Source organism: Artemia franciscana, chromosome 4, assembly GCF_032884065.1.
Source record: "Artemia franciscana chromosome 4, ASM3288406v1, whole genome shotgun sequence".
NCBI lineage: Eukaryota > Metazoa > Arthropoda > Branchiopoda > Anostraca > Artemiidae > Artemia > Artemia franciscana.
In genome coordinates this window covers 18,084,133-18,102,734 of record NC_088866.1, presented here as the reverse complement: position 1 = coordinate 18,102,734, position 18,602 = coordinate 18,084,133, and the positions used below count along the sequence as shown (strand labels likewise).

Genomic DNA, 18,602 nt, shown 5'->3' with positions numbered 1-18,602 from the left:
CTCCACCTCCACGGAAAAATTCCCCTCCCAACGGCTATATTTTTGCTCCTAGACCCATAATGGGTTGTTTCATACACAAAACCACAATTTTCTCAGATGTTTCTTTTGGTTGTTGTTAAGTATATGAGGTAGTTGTCCCCTCCTCAGTACCTCGCTCTTTACGCTAAAGTGTTTGTGATTTTGTAAAAAAAAAATCATTATTCTAATTAAACGGTCCTTGTATGTCAAGAGTCATTCTTAAGTAATTGGAACAAAAAGTCAAACATTAGTCTAAAGAGTGAGGTACTGAGAAGGGGGCAACCCCCTCATATACCCCCTAATAATTTCTGTTCGTTTTAAGTTTTCATGTTGTTTCTTACTTTCTGTTTGAAAAACTTTTTTTTTAATTTGATTTCTGATTGTTTTTAAATAATGCTGGAAAATCTAGCGCTCCCTTCGTGAAAATTCTCTTCCCTTATGAAAAATTCTTCCAAGGAATACCCTCCCACGTAACCCTTTTCCCTTGACCTCCCTACCAGAAAAAATTCCCCTGAGAACGTCTGTATACTTCCCAATAACCAATACTATACGTAAACAATGGGCGAAGTTCATAACTTGTAGCCCCTCCCCTTGGGACTAGGGGAGTGGGGGGGGGGGGTTCAAGTCATCCCCAAAGACATATTTATTATATTTTCCGATTAGCTGAACAAAATGGCTATCTCAAAATTTTGACCTGGGAAAACATCAGCGTCGGAGGGGGCCTAGTTGCCCTCCATTTTTTTGGTCACTTAAAAAGAACTCTAAAATTTTTGATTTCCGTTGGAATGAGCCCTCTCGTGACATTCTAGGACCATTGGGTCAATACGATCACCCCTGGGGGTGATCGCTTTCTGGCAAAAAATATAAATTCCATGTTTTTGCAGATAGGAGCTTGAAACCTGTACAGTAGGTTTCTCTGATACGCTGAATCAGATGGTGCAATTTTTATTAAAACTCTATGGCTTTTAGGGGTGTTTTCCGCTTATTTTCGAAGATAAGGTGAATTTTCTCAGGCTCTAACTTTTAATAGATAGGACTAAACTTGATGAAACTAATATATTTAGAATTAGCATACAAAATCCGATTCTTTCGATGTATCTATACGTATCAAAATTCCGTTTTTTAGAGGCTATTTTCTAGGAGGGCTTTCCCCTCCTCAACACCCAGCTCTTTACGCAGAAGTTTGACTCTTTTTTACAACTCTACTTTTTAAAACAAAAATTTAGCGTAAATAGTGGGGCGTTGAGGAGGGGACAGCCCCTTTCATATATGGAATAATTTCTGTTCGTTTTAAGTTTTAATGTCGTTCCTTAATCTCAATTAAAAAACTTGTTTTTTTTTATTTAATATAAAACAAAGGTTGTTTAAAATTATATATAAAATAATATATATATATATATATATATATATATATATATATATATATATATATATATATATATATATATATATATATATATATATATATATATATATATATATATATTATGTATACCTCCTTACTTGGTGTTTTTTTCGTAATTCCCTCAAATTCTCGCTGTTTAAATCAACTCGATATATATATATATATATATATATATATATATATATATATATATATATATATATATATATATATATATATATATATATATATATATATATATATATATATAATTGTGCGTAAAAACAAGTGGAAAAATTAGCCCACCTAAATTTTAACAATGTCTTAAGAATAAAACTATTGAAAAAACCTTCCATTTATACCTTTCCGTTTTGCCGTGAATTGGGGTGAAAATAAAGATCTTTTTGCCTCTCTCCTTTGAAAGGCAGTACTTTTTGTTTGGGGGGGGGGGTCTAAGAAATCAGTTTTTGCGTGTAGATTTTAAATACAGCGTTCCAGCCAAAGTTGATGCAAAAAATCTCTTATCTTGCTTATAAAGTGGTCAACCTACCCTTTTTTAATTTAGTCATATCCACGATTTTGGCTACAGTTTGGCTTGGGTATATTCAGAAAAGATTTAAATGTTGAAGTGTTTAGGTGGATAACGTGGCCTTTCTTCATTTTAAAGTGAGTAAAGTGGCGTTGCGTTAATTTTGAGTTGCGTTGATTTTGAATTCCGTTGCGTTTGCGTAGTCAGTCTTTCAGTCTAAGTTTGGGCTTCAGCTTTGTCTTTGACTGCATTGCTGTCTCACTATCTTCTTGCTGCTATTGTTCATATATGTAAATAAACTTGCGGATTTTATGGTATATAATTATAACTCTAAATCAACTCTTTTGTTCTCTTCAAGATGGTTCGGAACTTGACTATATTTATAACTATTGGAGTGTTCCAAAAATATGCATTATTTCGCATAGATGAGTATTTACTCTGATTCTGCACTCTTTTGTTTGTTGTTGCACAGATGATTACTTGTTCAGTTTTTAGGTTGTTTTCTACTTTCTCCTTTCCATTCCTCTTTCCTTTGTCTCTTTCAATTTTTCTTTCTTTTTAATGGAATGAGTTTTGGTGGCAAGTCTTGGTAGGAAATGGCGAGTCATATTTTTTTATTCTTATTCCGTGTATTTCTGTCTTGGCTATTAGTTTGGCTTTACAACTCAATGAATGAAAAACGCCTGAAACAGCGTGAAGTTGACAACCCCCGCACAAATTAATTCGAATATAATTTGGGTTGAATTGACCTAATTCTACCTAAAATTTATTAATAATAGATTTTTACCTAAGATTGGTAAAAATTAATTTTATTGTTTTAAGTTGTTCGTTATCGTCAAAGAACAATTAAAACGATTAATATATAAAATTATAATAATAATGATAATTGAAGAAGCATAACATTGAAAATGATACCCATTTGTTAGTACTTATTTAGATCGGGTTGTTATGCCAGAGCTGCTCCCTGTTATCCCTTTAAGAGGGATGTGTACAACCCTAAGATAAAAGATAATTAGTGTTTTGATAGTTGTAAAATTTTGTCTTGAACTATGTTCTACCACACTAATTTTCACTCAATAGTTGGCTTATAAAGCTCGCCTTTGTAGAATTTTTGTCCCAATTCAATTTAAGGATGTACATGTAGCTCAACTCCGTTCAACTTGAACCCCGTTTCACTCAACCCCGTTCAACTTTACCTCTCTAAGTCTTTAACACTCGTTCAAATCAGCCCACACTCAACTCAACTTTTTTCAATTCAACCCTTTTAAACTTTCTTTTCAGTCAAACCCTGTTTAACTACATCCCCAAGCAATTCACCCCTGTTTAACTAAATCACCATTCAACTCATTTCCCATTCGGTTCAAACCCAGGAAACCCAGCCCGTGGGTCTGAGGAGTTTATTATTCAATGATGTTCAACGTACCATCTGAATTTCAAATGCCAGGTGAGACAGAAAACGTTTGGTCTTGCTGCAAGGTCACGAACAAGAACATGCAACTCAACCCTCATTGAATTCAACTGCATATATCTCGATCCTCATGTAACTCAATCCTCATTCAATTCAACCCCCATTCAGTTCAACCCCACACAACTCAGTCCCCATTTAAATTAGCGCTTGGGCAACTCAACCCCGTTTAAACTCCGTTCATCTCCGTTCAATTCAACACCAATTCGAAGCAACCCCATTCAACTTAAACCCACGCAATTAGTTGTTATTAGTTGTTAAACCCACAGAATGTTATTCCTCATACTGTATTACCTAAAACTTCGTTTTTTATGGCACTTGGTATTAACCAAGTAACATATAGCAATCGCAAATTCTGTCGGTCTGTCGGTCCCGGTTTTGCTACTTTAGGCATTTCCAGGTAAGCTAGGACGATGAAATTTGGCAGGCGTATCAGGGACTGGACCAGATTAAATTAGAAATAGTCGTTCTCCCGATTTGACCATCTGGGGGGGAGTGGGGGGCCCGTTAATTCGGAAAAAATAGAAAAATTGAAGTATTTTCAACTTACGAACGGTTGATCAGATCTTAATGAAATTTGATGTTTGGAATGATATCGTGTCTCAGAGTTGTTATTTTAAATCCCGACCGGATCTGATGACATTGGGGAGGGGGGTTGGGAGGGGGAAACCTAAAATATTGGAAAACACTTAGAGTGGAGGGATCGAGATGAAACTTAGTGGGAAAAATAAGCACAAGTCCTAGATACATGATTGAAATAACCAGAACGGATCTGTTCTCTTTGGGGTAGTTAGGGGGGAGGGGTTAATTCTGAAAAATTAGAAAAAATGCGGTTTTTTTAACTTATGAACGGGTGATCGAATCTCAATGAAATTTGATATTTAGAAGGATATCGTTTCTCAGAGCTCTTACTTTAAATCCCGACCGGATCTGGTTACATTGGGGGGGAGTTGGGAGGGGGAAACCAAAAACTTGGAAAACACTTAGAGTGGAGGGATCGGGATGAAACTTGGTGGGGAAAATAAGCACAAGTCCTAGATACATGATTTACATAACCGGAAAGGATCCGCTCTCTTTTGGGTAGTTGGGGGTGGGGGGTAATTCTGAAAAATTAGAAAAAATCAGGTATTTTTAACTTACGAACGGGTGATCGGATCTCAATGAAATTTGATATTTAGAAGGTTATCGTGTCTCAAAGCTTTTATTTTAAATCCCGACCGGATCTGGTGACATTGGGGGGAGTTTGGGGTGGGGGAAACCTAAAACTTGGAAAACACTTAGATCGGAGAGATCGGGATGAAACTTGGTGGGAAAAATAAGCACAAGTCTTAGATACGTGATTTACATAATTGGAACGGATCCGCTCTCTTTGGGGTAGTTGGAGGGGGGGTTTAATTCTGAAAAATTTGACAAAATTACGTATTTTTAACTTACGAAGGAGTGATCGGATCTTCATTAAACTTCATATTTAGAAGGACCTCGTAACTCAGATCTCTTATTTTAAATCTTGACCGGATCTGGCTTAATTGGGGGGGGGGCAGATGGGGGGACCGGAAATCCTAGAAAATACTTAAAGCGGCGATATCAGGATGAAACTGGATGGGAAGAATAAAAACCTGTCTAAGATACGTGACTGACATAACCGGACCGGATCTGCTCTCTTTGGTGGAGTTGGGGGGGGGGTAATTTCGAAAATTGAGGTATTTGTAACTTACGAAAGGGTGACCAAATCTTAATAAATTTGATATTTAGAAGGAATTTATGTCTCAGAGCTCTTATTTCAAATCCCGACCAGACCTTAGACATTGGGGGGAGTTGGATGGGGAAATCTCGGAAAACACTTGGAGTGAAGGAATCGGGATGAAGCTTGGTGGATAGAATAAGCAAATGTCCTTGATGCGTGATTGACTGAACCGTACTGGATTCGCTCTTTTTGGGGGAGTTGGGGACAGGGGTTGAGTGATATGGTGAGTCAGGTGCTTCTGGGACGTGCTAGGACGATGAAAATCGGTAGGCGTGTCTGGGACCTGCACAAATTGACTTGATAAAGTCGTTTCCCTAGATTCGACCATCTGGGGGGCTAAAGGGAGAGGAAAAATTAGAAAAAGTAGGTATTTATAACTTATGAGTGGGTGATCGAATCTTAATGAATTTTGATATTTAGAAGGACATCGTGACTCAGAGCTCTTATTTTAAATCCTGGCCGGCATTAAGCCTCTTATTTTTCCTTTTAAATCAATCTATTGATTCATAGAATTTTGTTAGAGCTCATACCATATGATCTCTTGGCTCTTAGCTCTTCTTGCCTCGTCACAAGTGCCATATGAGCTCATAGCTCTTGTTTTGTAATCTCTTGTTCTTTTAGGAACATTAGACAGTAATTTTTTTTGGAAACTCGATTTGAATGCTAGTTGAAAGGTAAACATACCATTGGATTTACCATCCAAAGAGCTTTCCTAATACAATAATCGCTATCGCGTAATCGTGTCCTAGGCCACACACAATTTTTCTTACGCATTTGGTACGTTCAGGAATAGCATGTACTGGTGAACTGAATGGCTATCTTTCTGCTCAATAGAAAACTCGACAAAGTTACCCATTTGGCTAACCCCAGAACTTTTTTAAGTTCAAAGAAATTCTCAGGAGTGTATTTGTTGTCAAAATCAGGGCACAAGAAGGTTTAATATACAAACCCAATTTTTCTATCAGCCGAGATTCTAGAATGTTCATTGGGTGGTTGAAATTTGGAGTTACTTTGAGTGCTACCTAAAAAAGGTAAATTCACACCCTTTTTTCTGTTTCCTATACAAACAATATTTATTTTAAAGAAAATTCGAACAAATAGGGAGACTAAAGGCTATCATTTAATAATATTAGTTTTGTTTATTAGGTTTTACCTATTTTTTTAATATTTTTTTTTATCATCAAGAGCTAAGAGCTCATATGGCACTTCTGACGAGGTTGGAAGAGCCAAAAGCTCAGAGGGAATGAGCTTTAACAAAATTCTAAGAATCAATAGATGGATTTAAAAGGAAAATCAGAGGCTTAATGCTGGTTGGGATTTAAAATAAGAGCTCTGAGACACGAGGTCCTTCCAAATATCAAAATTCATTAAGATCCGATCACACACTTGTAAGTTTAAAATTTCTCATTTTTTCTAATTTTTACTCTCCCTTCAGCCCCCCAGATGGTCGAATCGGGGAAAACAACTTTATCAAGTCAATTTATGCAGGTTCCTGACACGCCTACCAATTTTCATCGTCCTAGCACGTCCAGAAGCACCGAATTTGCCAAAGCACTGGACCCCCCTAAACCCCCCAAAGAGAGCGGATCCAGTCCGGTTACGTCAATCACGTATCTACGACATTTGCTTATTCTACTCACAAAGTTTCATCCCGATCTCTCCACTCTAAGCGTTTGCCAAGATTTTCGGTTTTCCCCTCCAACTCCCCCTAATGTCACCAGATCTGGTCGGGATTAAAAATAACAGCTCTGAGAAATGAGTTCCTTCTAAATATCATGTTTCATTAAGATCCAGTCACTCGTTCGTAAGTTAAAATACCTCAATTTTTCCGAATTAACACCCCCCCTCCAACTCCCCCAAAGAGAGCGGATTCAGTCCGGTTATGTCAATCACTCATCTAGGACTTGTGATTATTCTCCCCACCAAGTTTCATCCCGATCTCTCCACTCTGAGCGTTTTCCAAGATTTCCCTTTCCCCCCTCCAACTCTTGCCAATATCACTGGATAAGGTCAGGATTCAAAATAAGAGCTCTGACACATAAATATGAAAATTCGTTAAGATCCGACCACCATTCGTAAATTAAAAATACCTCATTTTTTCAATTTTTTCTCTCCCTCCAGCCCTCCAGATGGTCTAATCGGGGAAACGATTGTTATCAAGTCAATTTTTGCAGGTCCCTGACACGCCTACCAATTTTCATCGTCTTAGCACGCCCAAAAGCACCGAACTCGCCAAAGCACTGGAAATCCTCCCCAAATCCCCCAAAGAGATCGGATCCGGTCCAGTTATGTCAAGCACGTATCTAGAACTTGTGCTTATTCTTGCCATCAAGTTTCATCTCGATCTCTCCACTCTAAGCCTTTTCCAAGATTTCCGGTTTCCAAGATTTCTGCTTCCCGCTCCAAACCCCTATTTCCCCAGGTCCGATTCGAATTGAAAATGGAGCATCTGAGACATAAGATCCTTCTATATATCAAGTTTCATTAAGATCCGATCACCCATTCGTAAGGTAAAGATACCTCAATTTTCACGTTTTTCAAGATTTCCAGTTTCCCCCTCCAACTCCCCCCAATGTCACCAGATCTGGTCGGGATTTAAAATAAGAGCTCTGAAGCACAAGATCCCTCTGAATATTAGATTCCATTAAGATCTGATCACCCGTTCGTAAGTTACAAACACCTCATTTTTTTCTAATTTTCCGAATTAACCTCTCCCCCCCAATTCTCCCAAAGAGAGCCAATACGGTCTGGTTGTGTCAATCACGTATCTAGGACTTGTGCTTACTCTTCCCACCAAGTATAGTCACGATCTCTCCACTCTAAGCGTTTTCCGAGATTTCCGGTTTCTTCCTCCAACTCCCCTAATGTCTCCAAATCTGATCAGGATTTAAAATAAGAGCTCTTAGACACAAGGTCCTTCTAAATATCAATCTTCATTAGGATCCAATCTCCCGTTCCTAAGTTAAAAATACCTCATTGTTTCTAATTTTTCCGAATTACCGAATTAGGTCCCCTCCCCAACTCCCCTAAAGAGATCGGATCCGGTCCGGTTATGTCAATCACGTATCTAGGATTTGTGCTTATTCTTCCCACCAAATTTCATCCTGATCTCTCCATTCCGGTTCCCCCCGCAACTCCCCCCAATGACGCTGGATCCAGTCGGGATCCAAAATAAGATATCTGAGTTACGAGGTCCTTCTAAATATCAAATTTCATTAAGATCCGATCACCCATTCGTAATTTAAAAATACCTCATTTTTCTAATTTTTCCGAATTAACCGTCCCCCCATTCCCCCCCCCCAAGATGGTCGAATCGGGGAAACGACTTTTTTATTCAATCTGATCTGGTCCCTGATGCGCCTGCCAAATTTCATCGTCCTAGCTTATCTGGAAATGCTCAAACTAGCAAAACCAGGACAGACTGACAGAATTTGTGATCGCTATATGTCACTTGGTAAATACCAAGTACCATAAAAACTTTCTCTGTTTTATTCAAGAAAACTATATATATATAAGATTAATTAAACTGATATAGGATCGTGAAGAGCCTTAAGCCAAACAATTTGAAAACAAAGTTTATATTGATTTTACCCCATGAAATGCTCGTGTTCGCCAACATCAGTACCCTCTTAATACTAAAAAAGGCAAATTATTTACTCCAGTGTATTCGGTTATCCATAATATTTCAAAAGTAAAAGACTGATTCCTCGAGAGAATAGAAGATTAAAATTCATACGACTACAGACAACGTTATTTCAATTGCTCATGGAAAGCAGGCTGTTAAATTGTGATTGATAACTTCAAAAATTGTGACTTTATGAAATTTCTTCCAAGCAACCTTTTAGTATTTCGACAATTAATGATAATAATTTTGGTTCTCATACAAAATGTGGAAGACATTAGGGACCGTCTTCATTTAAAGAACATTGAGACGTCTTATACTTTTCCCATTTTTCATACTTTCATCTTCACAAGTTTCTATTTCTATCTCATTCTTATTGATTACTCTGCGTTTATCTTATCTTTATACATTATCAAAGTAAAGAGCACATATGGAGAGGCAAATCTCGCGGAGGTTCGTCTGAGTATGATATCCAAATAATTTAAGAACAATATTTAAAATTGAATGTTTTCCTATTCTGTAAGTTTTCACAATCTTCCAGCACTGGAAGAGCATTGTGAGCAGAGAAACCAGACCTCATGTACATTCTAATAGGCCTTCTGTACATACCTGCCTTGTTTATCTAGCCGTTGATTTTTGAATTGAACATGGAATAGTTGTGGGAAAAGTCAAGTCATGGCCAATTGTAGAAAAAGCCAAGACAGATAGTTCAATTAAGTGGGCATCAAGTCAAGGTTAATTTTACCCCTTTGATTGCCGTTGTTACTGTCTCCCACTTATGCTACACCTCTCATGATGCATGTCACTACAAAATGCCAAACTAGAGCCAACCTTGTTGGAGGATCTCCCCGGGGAACACACGCTGGTTGACAGTAGTTGACTTGAAAATTTTCCTCTCATGCATGTCACTCCACAATGCCGAACTAGAGTCAACCTGTTGATGTTCTACCCTGCCTTTTTTCAATTATAATTGAAATTTTCTATTATAAGTGAAATGCATGTCACTCCAAAATGTAGAACTAGAGTCAACCTGTTGCCGCTTCTAATCGGCTAATTCACGCTGGGGGAGCAAATTTGCAATTATATTGACTAGTTGCAAATATATTTGCAACTAGCCACGGCCTGAAGGCATCCGTGCTTTAAGCGGTGAATATGGGCATGAGAAAGGACTGAATTGTTGGTACATCTTTAGCGATTGATTACCCCCAGAGAAATAGTCTAACCACTCAGCGACTTTAAGCATCCATACTTTAAGCGTTGGGCATAGGCTAGATGGCAGGTATAGGCCTTCTGTACAAACCTGCCTTGTTTAATACCCACAAATACCAGGAGTTGGGATAAACATATTGCGAAAACAATTTACAGTCATATTCCTCAATAGAGTCTTTTCCCCAATTGCAGATAAATATTTAAAATATAATTTCTTGTAAAATTCATGGTCTCTCAAATATTTGTCTGTCTAAATGTACGATGGACCGAGCGTCCCATGAAATAGTTCATCCGACAGGTTCGAAAAAAAAATAAATGTAAATTGCCAGGAACAAGTTTAATGTTTGACAACCTGACACTGATTGATTTCTTGGCACTTACCTAGATTGGATCTCTTCAACTAGTCTCTCTGACACTGGAATCTGAGCTAGAATGCCAGGCTCAAAATAGAGGCATGGAACTTTTGGAACGATTCTTAGATGAGAGCTTTGCTGAACATATTTTCGAATCACTTATCTCCTCGAATTTTCTTCTACTGACGTAAGTGTTTTATCCTCTGTTTACAGCTCTAAATATTTCCGTAATAATCCTAAATAGTAAATGTTGTCATGTTGTGCATGACAGCAGGGTTGTCACTATGGTGCAATTTTTTTTAGCTGTCGTACTTTTTTTTGTGTCAGGTATTAATGCTGTTTGGCCAGAATGTTTTTTTTTCTGCATGTGTATCATTTTTGCTTTATCTGTCAAACGTTTTATTTTACTAAAAGAAAATACCTTTCTAGATCAATTATGCTCTTGATTGAAACATTTCTAAGCTACATCAGCTTGATGGGTCATTCCATTTTAAATGAGTCGATTTTATGTGGGGCATCGTTCCAATGTCATTAAAAATAATAAGAGTAAATAAAGCAAGTGTCAGGTTAAACGCATGCAGGGCCGGATCTAGGTTTTTTCTTGGGGGGGGGGGGTTGTAGGGGATAAAAGCACATTTTGGTGCCCATACCATCAACATAAAATATTACAATTTCCGTTTAGAGAGTAAAGGTTGAATTTATTTCCCCAGGTCCACCACCCTAAATAAATCTTACAGGTTAATCGAGAATTTCATGAATTATAAATTAAATGGATTTTTTGTTTGCTAGCTTAGCTGCAGTCCGTTGACTTTTCCCAGCATTAACCTCATTCTGACTTTTTGTTCTTACGAACTAAAGTCAGAATGAACTCAATGCTAGGAAAAGTCTAAAGACTGCAACTAACGGACTGCACGTTTTTGTTCTTGCTAACAAAAGTCAGAATGAGGTCAATGCTGGGAAAAGTCAACGGACTATGATTTGGTGACCATCTTTTGTTTGTTCATGTAAATATAGTTTTCACTTTTAAAAGAATCTCATTTATACACTTTATACTGTTCAGAGGAGAGTGACCCATGGTTTCACTATAAACATTCGCTTTGGTTTTTATGGCACTTGGTATTAACCAAGTGACTTATAGCAATCTCAAATTCTGTCGGTCTGTCTGTCGGTCCTGGTTTTGCTACTTTAGGCACTTCCAGGTAAGCTAGTACGATGAAATCTGGCAGGCGTATCAGGGACCAGACCAGATTAATTTAGAAATAGTCTTTCTCCCGATTTGACCATCTGGGGGGGGGGAGTGAGGGGCCGGTTATTCGGAAAAAATAGAAAAAATGAAGTATTTTTAACTTACGAAGGGTCGATCAAATCTTAATGAAATTTGATGTTTGGAAGGATATCGTGTCTCAGAGCCCTTATTTTAAATTCTGACCGGATCTCGTGACATTGGGGCGGAGTTGGGAGGGGGAAACCTAAAATCTTGGAAAACACTTAGAGTGGAGGGATCGGGATGAAACTTGGTCGTAGAAATAAGCACAAGTCCTAGATACATGTTTCACATAACCGGAATGGACCTATGTTTGGGGTAGTTGGGGGGGGGAGGGTTAATTCTGAAAAATTAAAAAAATGAGGTATTTTTAACTTACGAACGGGTGATCGGATCTCAATGAAATTTGATATTTAGAAGGATATCGTGTCTCAAAGCTCTTATTTTAAATCCCGACCGGATCTGGTGACATTGGGGGAGTTTCGGGGGGGAACCTAAAATCATGGAAAACGCTTAGAGTGGAGGGATCGGGATGAAAATTGGTGGGAAAAATAAGCAGAAGTCTTAGATACGTGATTGAAATAATTGGAACGGATCAGCTCTATTTGGGGGAATTGGGGGAGGGGGGAGGTTTAATTCTGAAAAATTAGAAAAAATGACGTATTTCTAACTTACGAAAGAGTGATCAGAACTTCATGAAATTACATATTGAGAAGGACCTTGTTACTGAGATCTTTTATTTTAAATCTCAACCGGATCCAGCGTCATTGGGGGAGGGGGAACCTTAGAAAATACTTAAAGCGGAGGGATCAGGATGAAACTGGATGGGAAGAATAAAAAAAAAGTCTAAGATACGTGACTGGCATAACCGGACCGGATTCGCTCTCTTTGTTAGAGTTGGGGAGGGGGTAATTCGGAAAAATGAGGTATTTGCAACTTACGAATGGTTGATCAGATCTTAATGAAATTTGATATTTAGAAGGATCGTGTGCTTTAAAGCTCTTATTTAAATTCCGACCAGATCCTGTGACACTGGGGGGAGTTGGAGGGGAAAACCGGAATTCTTGGAAAACGTAAAAATTGGGATATTTTTGCCTTACGAACAGGTGATCGGATCTTAATGAAACTTGATATATAGAAGGATCTTATGTCTCAGATGCTCCATTTTCGACTCGAATTGGATCCGGGGACATAGGGGGTTGGAGGAGGGAAGCAGAAATCTTGGAAAACGCTTAGAGTAGAGAGATCGGGATAAAACTTGATGGGAAGAATAAGCACAAGCTCTAGATACGTGATTGACATAATTGGAACGGATCCGTTCTCTTTGGAGGAGCTGAGGCCGTTAATTTGGAAAAAATAGAAAAATTGAGGTATTTTTAACTTCAGAACGGGTGACCGGATCTTAATGAAATTTGAAATTAAGAAGGAATTCATGTCTCAGAGCTCTTATTTCAAACCCCGACCAAACCTGTTGACATAGGGGGCTGTTGGAGGGGAAATCGGAAATCTTGGAAAACGCTTAGGAGAGTGGAGGAATCGGGATGAAGCTTGGTGGATAGAATAAGCAAATGTCGTAGATACGTGATTGACGTAACTGTACTGGGTTCGCTCTCTTTGGAGGAGTTGGGCAGAGGGGTTCAGTGCTTTGGCGAGTTTGGAATTGGTAGGCGTGTCGGGGAGCTGCACAAATTGACTTGATAAAGTCGTTTTCCCAGATTCAACCATCTGGGGGGCTAAAAGGAGAGGAAAAATTAGAAGGGTGATCGGATCTTAATGAATTTTGATATTTAGAAGGACATCGTGTCTCAGAGCTTTTATTTTAAACCCGACCGGCATTAAACCTCTAATTTTCCTTTTAAATCAATCTATTGATTCTTAGAATTTTTTTAGAGCTCATACCACATGAGCCCTTGGCTCTTGGCTCTTTTTGCCTCGTCACAAGTGCCATATGAGCTCTTAGGTCTTGTTTCATTAGTTTTGTAACATTAGTGCTGGAAGTTTGTTTATAATGTGAGTTTCTTATTTATTTATTGTTATTTTTTTTTCTTCGTGTGTTTAGCTGTACTGTTTTTTTTATGTGTGTGTGCTATGTTTTAAAAAAACATTTTCTTCTTTTTTTTGTATTTTTTCTTTTCTTTTTTCTTTTGAGAAAGGCTCTTGGACGTGGGGCCGAAATGTTAGGAATATATATTTTTTTTAATTAAAGTGTAGTTTTGTTTTTATTTTTAATCAATGCTTTGTTGAAATTAAAACCGGTTTTTTCTGCCTTAATTTTTTTTACATGGAAAAGTAGTGTGGTCTAAGAAATTATATTTTCCGTAGAGGCACTTCATATGGAAGCCATATAAACTTCGGATGGGACTTAGTCGATCGGAGATCGAAAATAATGGTGCCATTGTTAAAAGTCAAAAGTGATCAGAAGGCAGATAGCCCTACTCGCCATTTTTCCCCTTTTAAAAATACTTCAAAGATCAGATAAAAAAAACACTGATGGCTCAGGGGCAGAAGTTGTAAGTTATGCCCAGGGACATATAGGGTTCATATGGAAGGGTTGCTCGAATAAACTTCAGAGTTGGTTCCTTTGATTGGATATTGAAATTTCTAGTTCACTCAAGGATTTTTGGAAGGAATGATCATAGGCTATAAACTTCATCGGCGGCTCATTCTTTTGGAAATTGAAAGTTCTAATTGCCTTTTAAGTCAGAAGATCAGATAGCAAAAACTCCAGGGTCAGCACAAGCCGCTAGAGCCTGAGGACGAGTGTTGTATCCTAGGGGCATGTAAGGTTCTTCTGCGAGTTTTTGGAAAATAGTTCAAAGATCGATAATTCCACCCCCATCCTCACTCAAGAAGCTTATGAACGCCATTTTATTCCAAAACATACGGTACCTGACCCCTGACCTTCTCTGCATTGTCCAACTCCCCCTCCAAAAAAAGAAGGAGAAATTATGCTAGTAACTCAACCCTGGTCCTCCACGGCCCGAACCTTCCCCAAAAGATTAACAATATTTTATTCCAAAACTTGTGGGAGCTGACTCCCGGTCTTCCATGGTCCGATACCCCTCCCTTCCCCGAAAAATATCAATAATTGATAAATCATGGGATCTGGCCTCTGGCCCTCCCTCCATGGTCCGACCCTCCCCCACAAAAAAACAACAAAAACAAACAAACGAACTTATTTTACGTTATTTTATTCCAAGAATCATTGGAGCTGACCCCTGGCCCTCCCTCCATGCCCCCCTTCCTAAAAAGAACTTATTAATGATATTCTATTCAAAAAATTACGGGAAATCATTTATTAGCTCTTTGAAAAAGTGTTCCAGTCACCTATATTCTTCTGCACAAACAAGAGTTTGGCTACTGCCCATTTCCCCAGCGGTAAAAGTATAAGGCCTACTGCGTATTTGGCGGTTTACTAAAATGAACTGTATTACAAATATTTTATTTTGTACTTATTATAACATAGAAAATAAAATAAAAATAACAGTGAGACCAGACCAGCCCTGCGACTTTCACTATTCCCGAAGTTTTGGGGATTTCCCCGAAAATCTTGCAAAAAGGAGTGGCAAAAACGCTTTGGCCTAGAAGTATCAAAGTTTTAAATCCGGTCCTGAGCGAAACAAAACCTTTAGTTAGTGAGCTTTCAGCAATTAATATATAGAATATCCAGTTTAATTCTATTAGTTCTTGCTAAGACTGTTAATTTATTTTGTAATAAAAGATTATTTTAAATTAGGAAATTTTGAAGACTTGAACTTTGGCAACAAACAACGAACTTAATAATTATTAACTTAATAATAATTAAAAAAAAAAACTTTCCAAAAAATAAGTTTTTTAAAGACCATATTAAACTTACGATCATAACAAATAGAAACCTACGAAACTTAAACTCAATGACCAAAAATCAGTATAAGAATAAATAAAACCCGAAACGATCAGAAAGTAAATATACAATCATAGCAAAAAAAAGACATACAAGTACTATTGTAAATGAATAAAAAATCTTTAAACGAATAAAGTTTAAATTGAATATGCAAATCAAGCTTGAAACGAACAAAAATATTGTAACGAACAGAAGTAGTATCCCCTCCATAGATCCGACGACGTCCCTATCCCTTGGAATCCCTGTCCCGACACTTTTTTAAATTCTTCAAAATACAGTGCATGTTACGTAATGGGGATTTTTTCCTCGAGATGCAGGTGTCTCTTACTTAATGGGTCTTGTTTACTTTTAGTTGTTGCGTAATAGGTATTGTTAGAGTCCGTTAATCAATCGGGGAATCCCGGGTTGTAACTGAAGGGGACACACGTGGTTGTTCTTAATAGTGAATGTTGGATTCTGTTAGTCAAGATGCAAACGTTACCTAATTGTTTCTTTGATAACTTAAAAAAGCTATGAGGGCCTGTGAAAAACGTTCAGGGGCTTGCTATTGAGTAATATTCAAGACGCCGGACCATAGCAACCACCCCCATCGGGATCCCTAGTATCCAATTCCACCGGGGGACCTATGGATCAATTCCATCCAGCAGGTGCCTGTTACGTAATGGGTTTCGTTTACTTTTGGTTGTTACATAATAGGTAATATTACGTAATAGGGATTTCTAGAGTCTGCTAGTCAGGTAGGGAATCCCCGGTTGTAACTGAGGGGAACACATGCGTTGATTTTACGTAATGACGGTTCACACGTGGGATTTGACGTAATCTATAATGACGTGTTTCTTCAGGGCCTTTGGGGGACCCCCACTTATAACTTTGGAGGACACGCACATAGATTGTTACATAATGAGAATTCACACGTGGCTTGTTGAATAATAAATTAAGAGATTTCATTTTCTTTCAATGTGTTTCTTTTTTTCTCAGGGAATTTTTGTAATCTAAAGATTTTTGGTCCGCATTAGGATTCGAAAGGGATTGGGCTGCCATGGAATGGAGCTCTCGATAGGTGGACGAGGAAAGCCTTTCTAATATTATTATTTAGGGGATGCTTTCTACATCATAAATTATTGCACGCAAGGAGAATCCACTGTCCCGCTTACTAGAACGATTAAATGGCTCGCATGTTTCCAAACCTTTCCGCATTAGACTACACAAGCATCCTAATGCTATTGATTTTCGGGCTATTAGATGCTTCTGGCTACTACAGGGTTACTAATTTTCTAACGTAACCTTGAAAGGTTGAGTTGCATAGCAGATGTTACATAGTATTGGTCTTAGATACTTCATTACTTAAATGATTACGTATTGAAGTTTTATCCTGGAACAACAAATCTAAGGAATGTAGGCTGTTGTGTCAAAAAATTTCATTAACAAAAACAAAATGTTATAAATCATGATATCACAGAAAAACCAATTAAAACACAACAAACGAAAAACAAAACGTGAAAAAAGCTTTTAAAGGATAAAATGTAAGCAAAAAGAAACCATAAATTAAAGAAAGGTGAAAACCCTAGCAAACAATTCTGGAGGGGGGGGCTTGTTATTAGAGAAAAATTTAAGCCCTATTAAGAGATTTTTCTGAGAGGTCTAAATGGAAATGCCACATTTCTATTGCTATATTAGATGCACCTTCAAGAAAAAGAGACACATTTCTCGCATTCGGTTATTTCTGAGAGGTTTTAATGAAAATGCCACCTTTCTTTGAGCCAAAACTATGCATATTTCACTCCACTGTGACAATATGTGGCTAGCCCAACCAAGCTAAGAATTCTAGAGGAGGGAGGGTTTTTTATTAGAGGTAAAGTTTTGCATACGCTTTAGTTCACGTTTTACAAAGCTCCTATAAACAAAATTAAAGAATTTACAATTTTTTGCTACAATAAAAATCACAGATGTGTGTGTGCTGTGATACAGTCTTTTTGGCTTAAATAAATATCTATGTTAGCCGTTTATTTTGTTGGACTACCTGCACTTTAGAAACAAATTCGCTCAGCAATCAAAGAAACTATTGGGTAACTTTTGCATCTTGACTAAGGGACTCTAACATTGTCTACTACCGTAACACCCACATGTAAGTCCCCTTCAGTTACAACCGGGGATTCCCCGCTTGACTAACGGACTCTAAATATTCCTATTACATAACAAGCAAAAGTAAATAAAACTCATTACGTACATGCAGACACCTGCATGTCGAAGAAAACATTCCATATTACGTAATATGCACCTTTGTCTTGAAGAAGTTTAAAAGTGTCTGGACCGGGACTCGAAGGGATAGGCATATCGTCGGATCCATGGAGGGGATACTACTAATAGGTACTAATATGAAGGAATAAATAAATCTTAAAACGAGTGGAACTTAAATTTAATATGCAAATCAAGCTTGAAACGAGCAAAAATCACTACAAACAGGAGTTTGGGTCTTCCCTCCTTCGCTCACTTTAAAAGTCTAAAAACTATACGTGTCTTGAATAGTCTTGAAAAGTACAAATAATACCAATCTGAATCGTTGATTTAATGCTATTAATTGTTGAAAAATAGTCAGTTCAAGATTTAATTTTATATTGATATTATTTTCAATTCCATGCAGTAATAACTAATAGAAAATATTTGTGATATAATTCGTTTTCAGTTAAGCGCCAATGACCCAGTAGGGTTTAGACTTTTACAGTTAAAGAAGGGGCTGTATCCAACTCTTGTTTGTAGTGAAACTATTTTGTCTTGAATAGTTTCGGAAGACCTAATAAAATTAAACCGAATATTTGATATACAGGGTGGGCCAAAAGCCAATTTTAAATGAATTTTTTATTTTAACAGCTATATGCATGAAATTTTACTATCATAAAGTCAAGATGATGGAAATTGATGTTCTATCACGTACTTATACCGTATATTGTATGTACGATGTAATTATACCGCATCACGTTATATACCGTACGTTGTACGGTACTGAATTTCTCCATAATTAATTTCCAGGATCTGAAAAAAAAATATTAATAAAATAAAAATATTAAGAAATAACAAAGATATTGAAAAATAAAAAGGGCCTGTGACTTTTTGCCCACCCTGCGTAATTGCAT

General features: G+C 37.5%; 1 protein-coding gene across 3 annotated transcripts in view; it reads left to right on the top strand.

The window, feature by feature from the left end:
- The window catches only part of LOC136026091 (uncharacterized), a 194,780-nt gene that overhangs the window by 50,652 nt on the left and 125,526 nt on the right, over positions 1-18,602 (top strand). For all 3 annotated transcript variants that reach the window (XM_065702315.1, XM_065702313.1, XM_065702314.1), the window contains exon 8: positions 10,357-10,511. In XM_065702315.1, the coding sequence (XP_065558387.1) occupies positions 10,357-10,511 (155 nt within the window). The remainder of the gene's footprint in view (positions 1-10,356; positions 10,512-18,602) is intronic.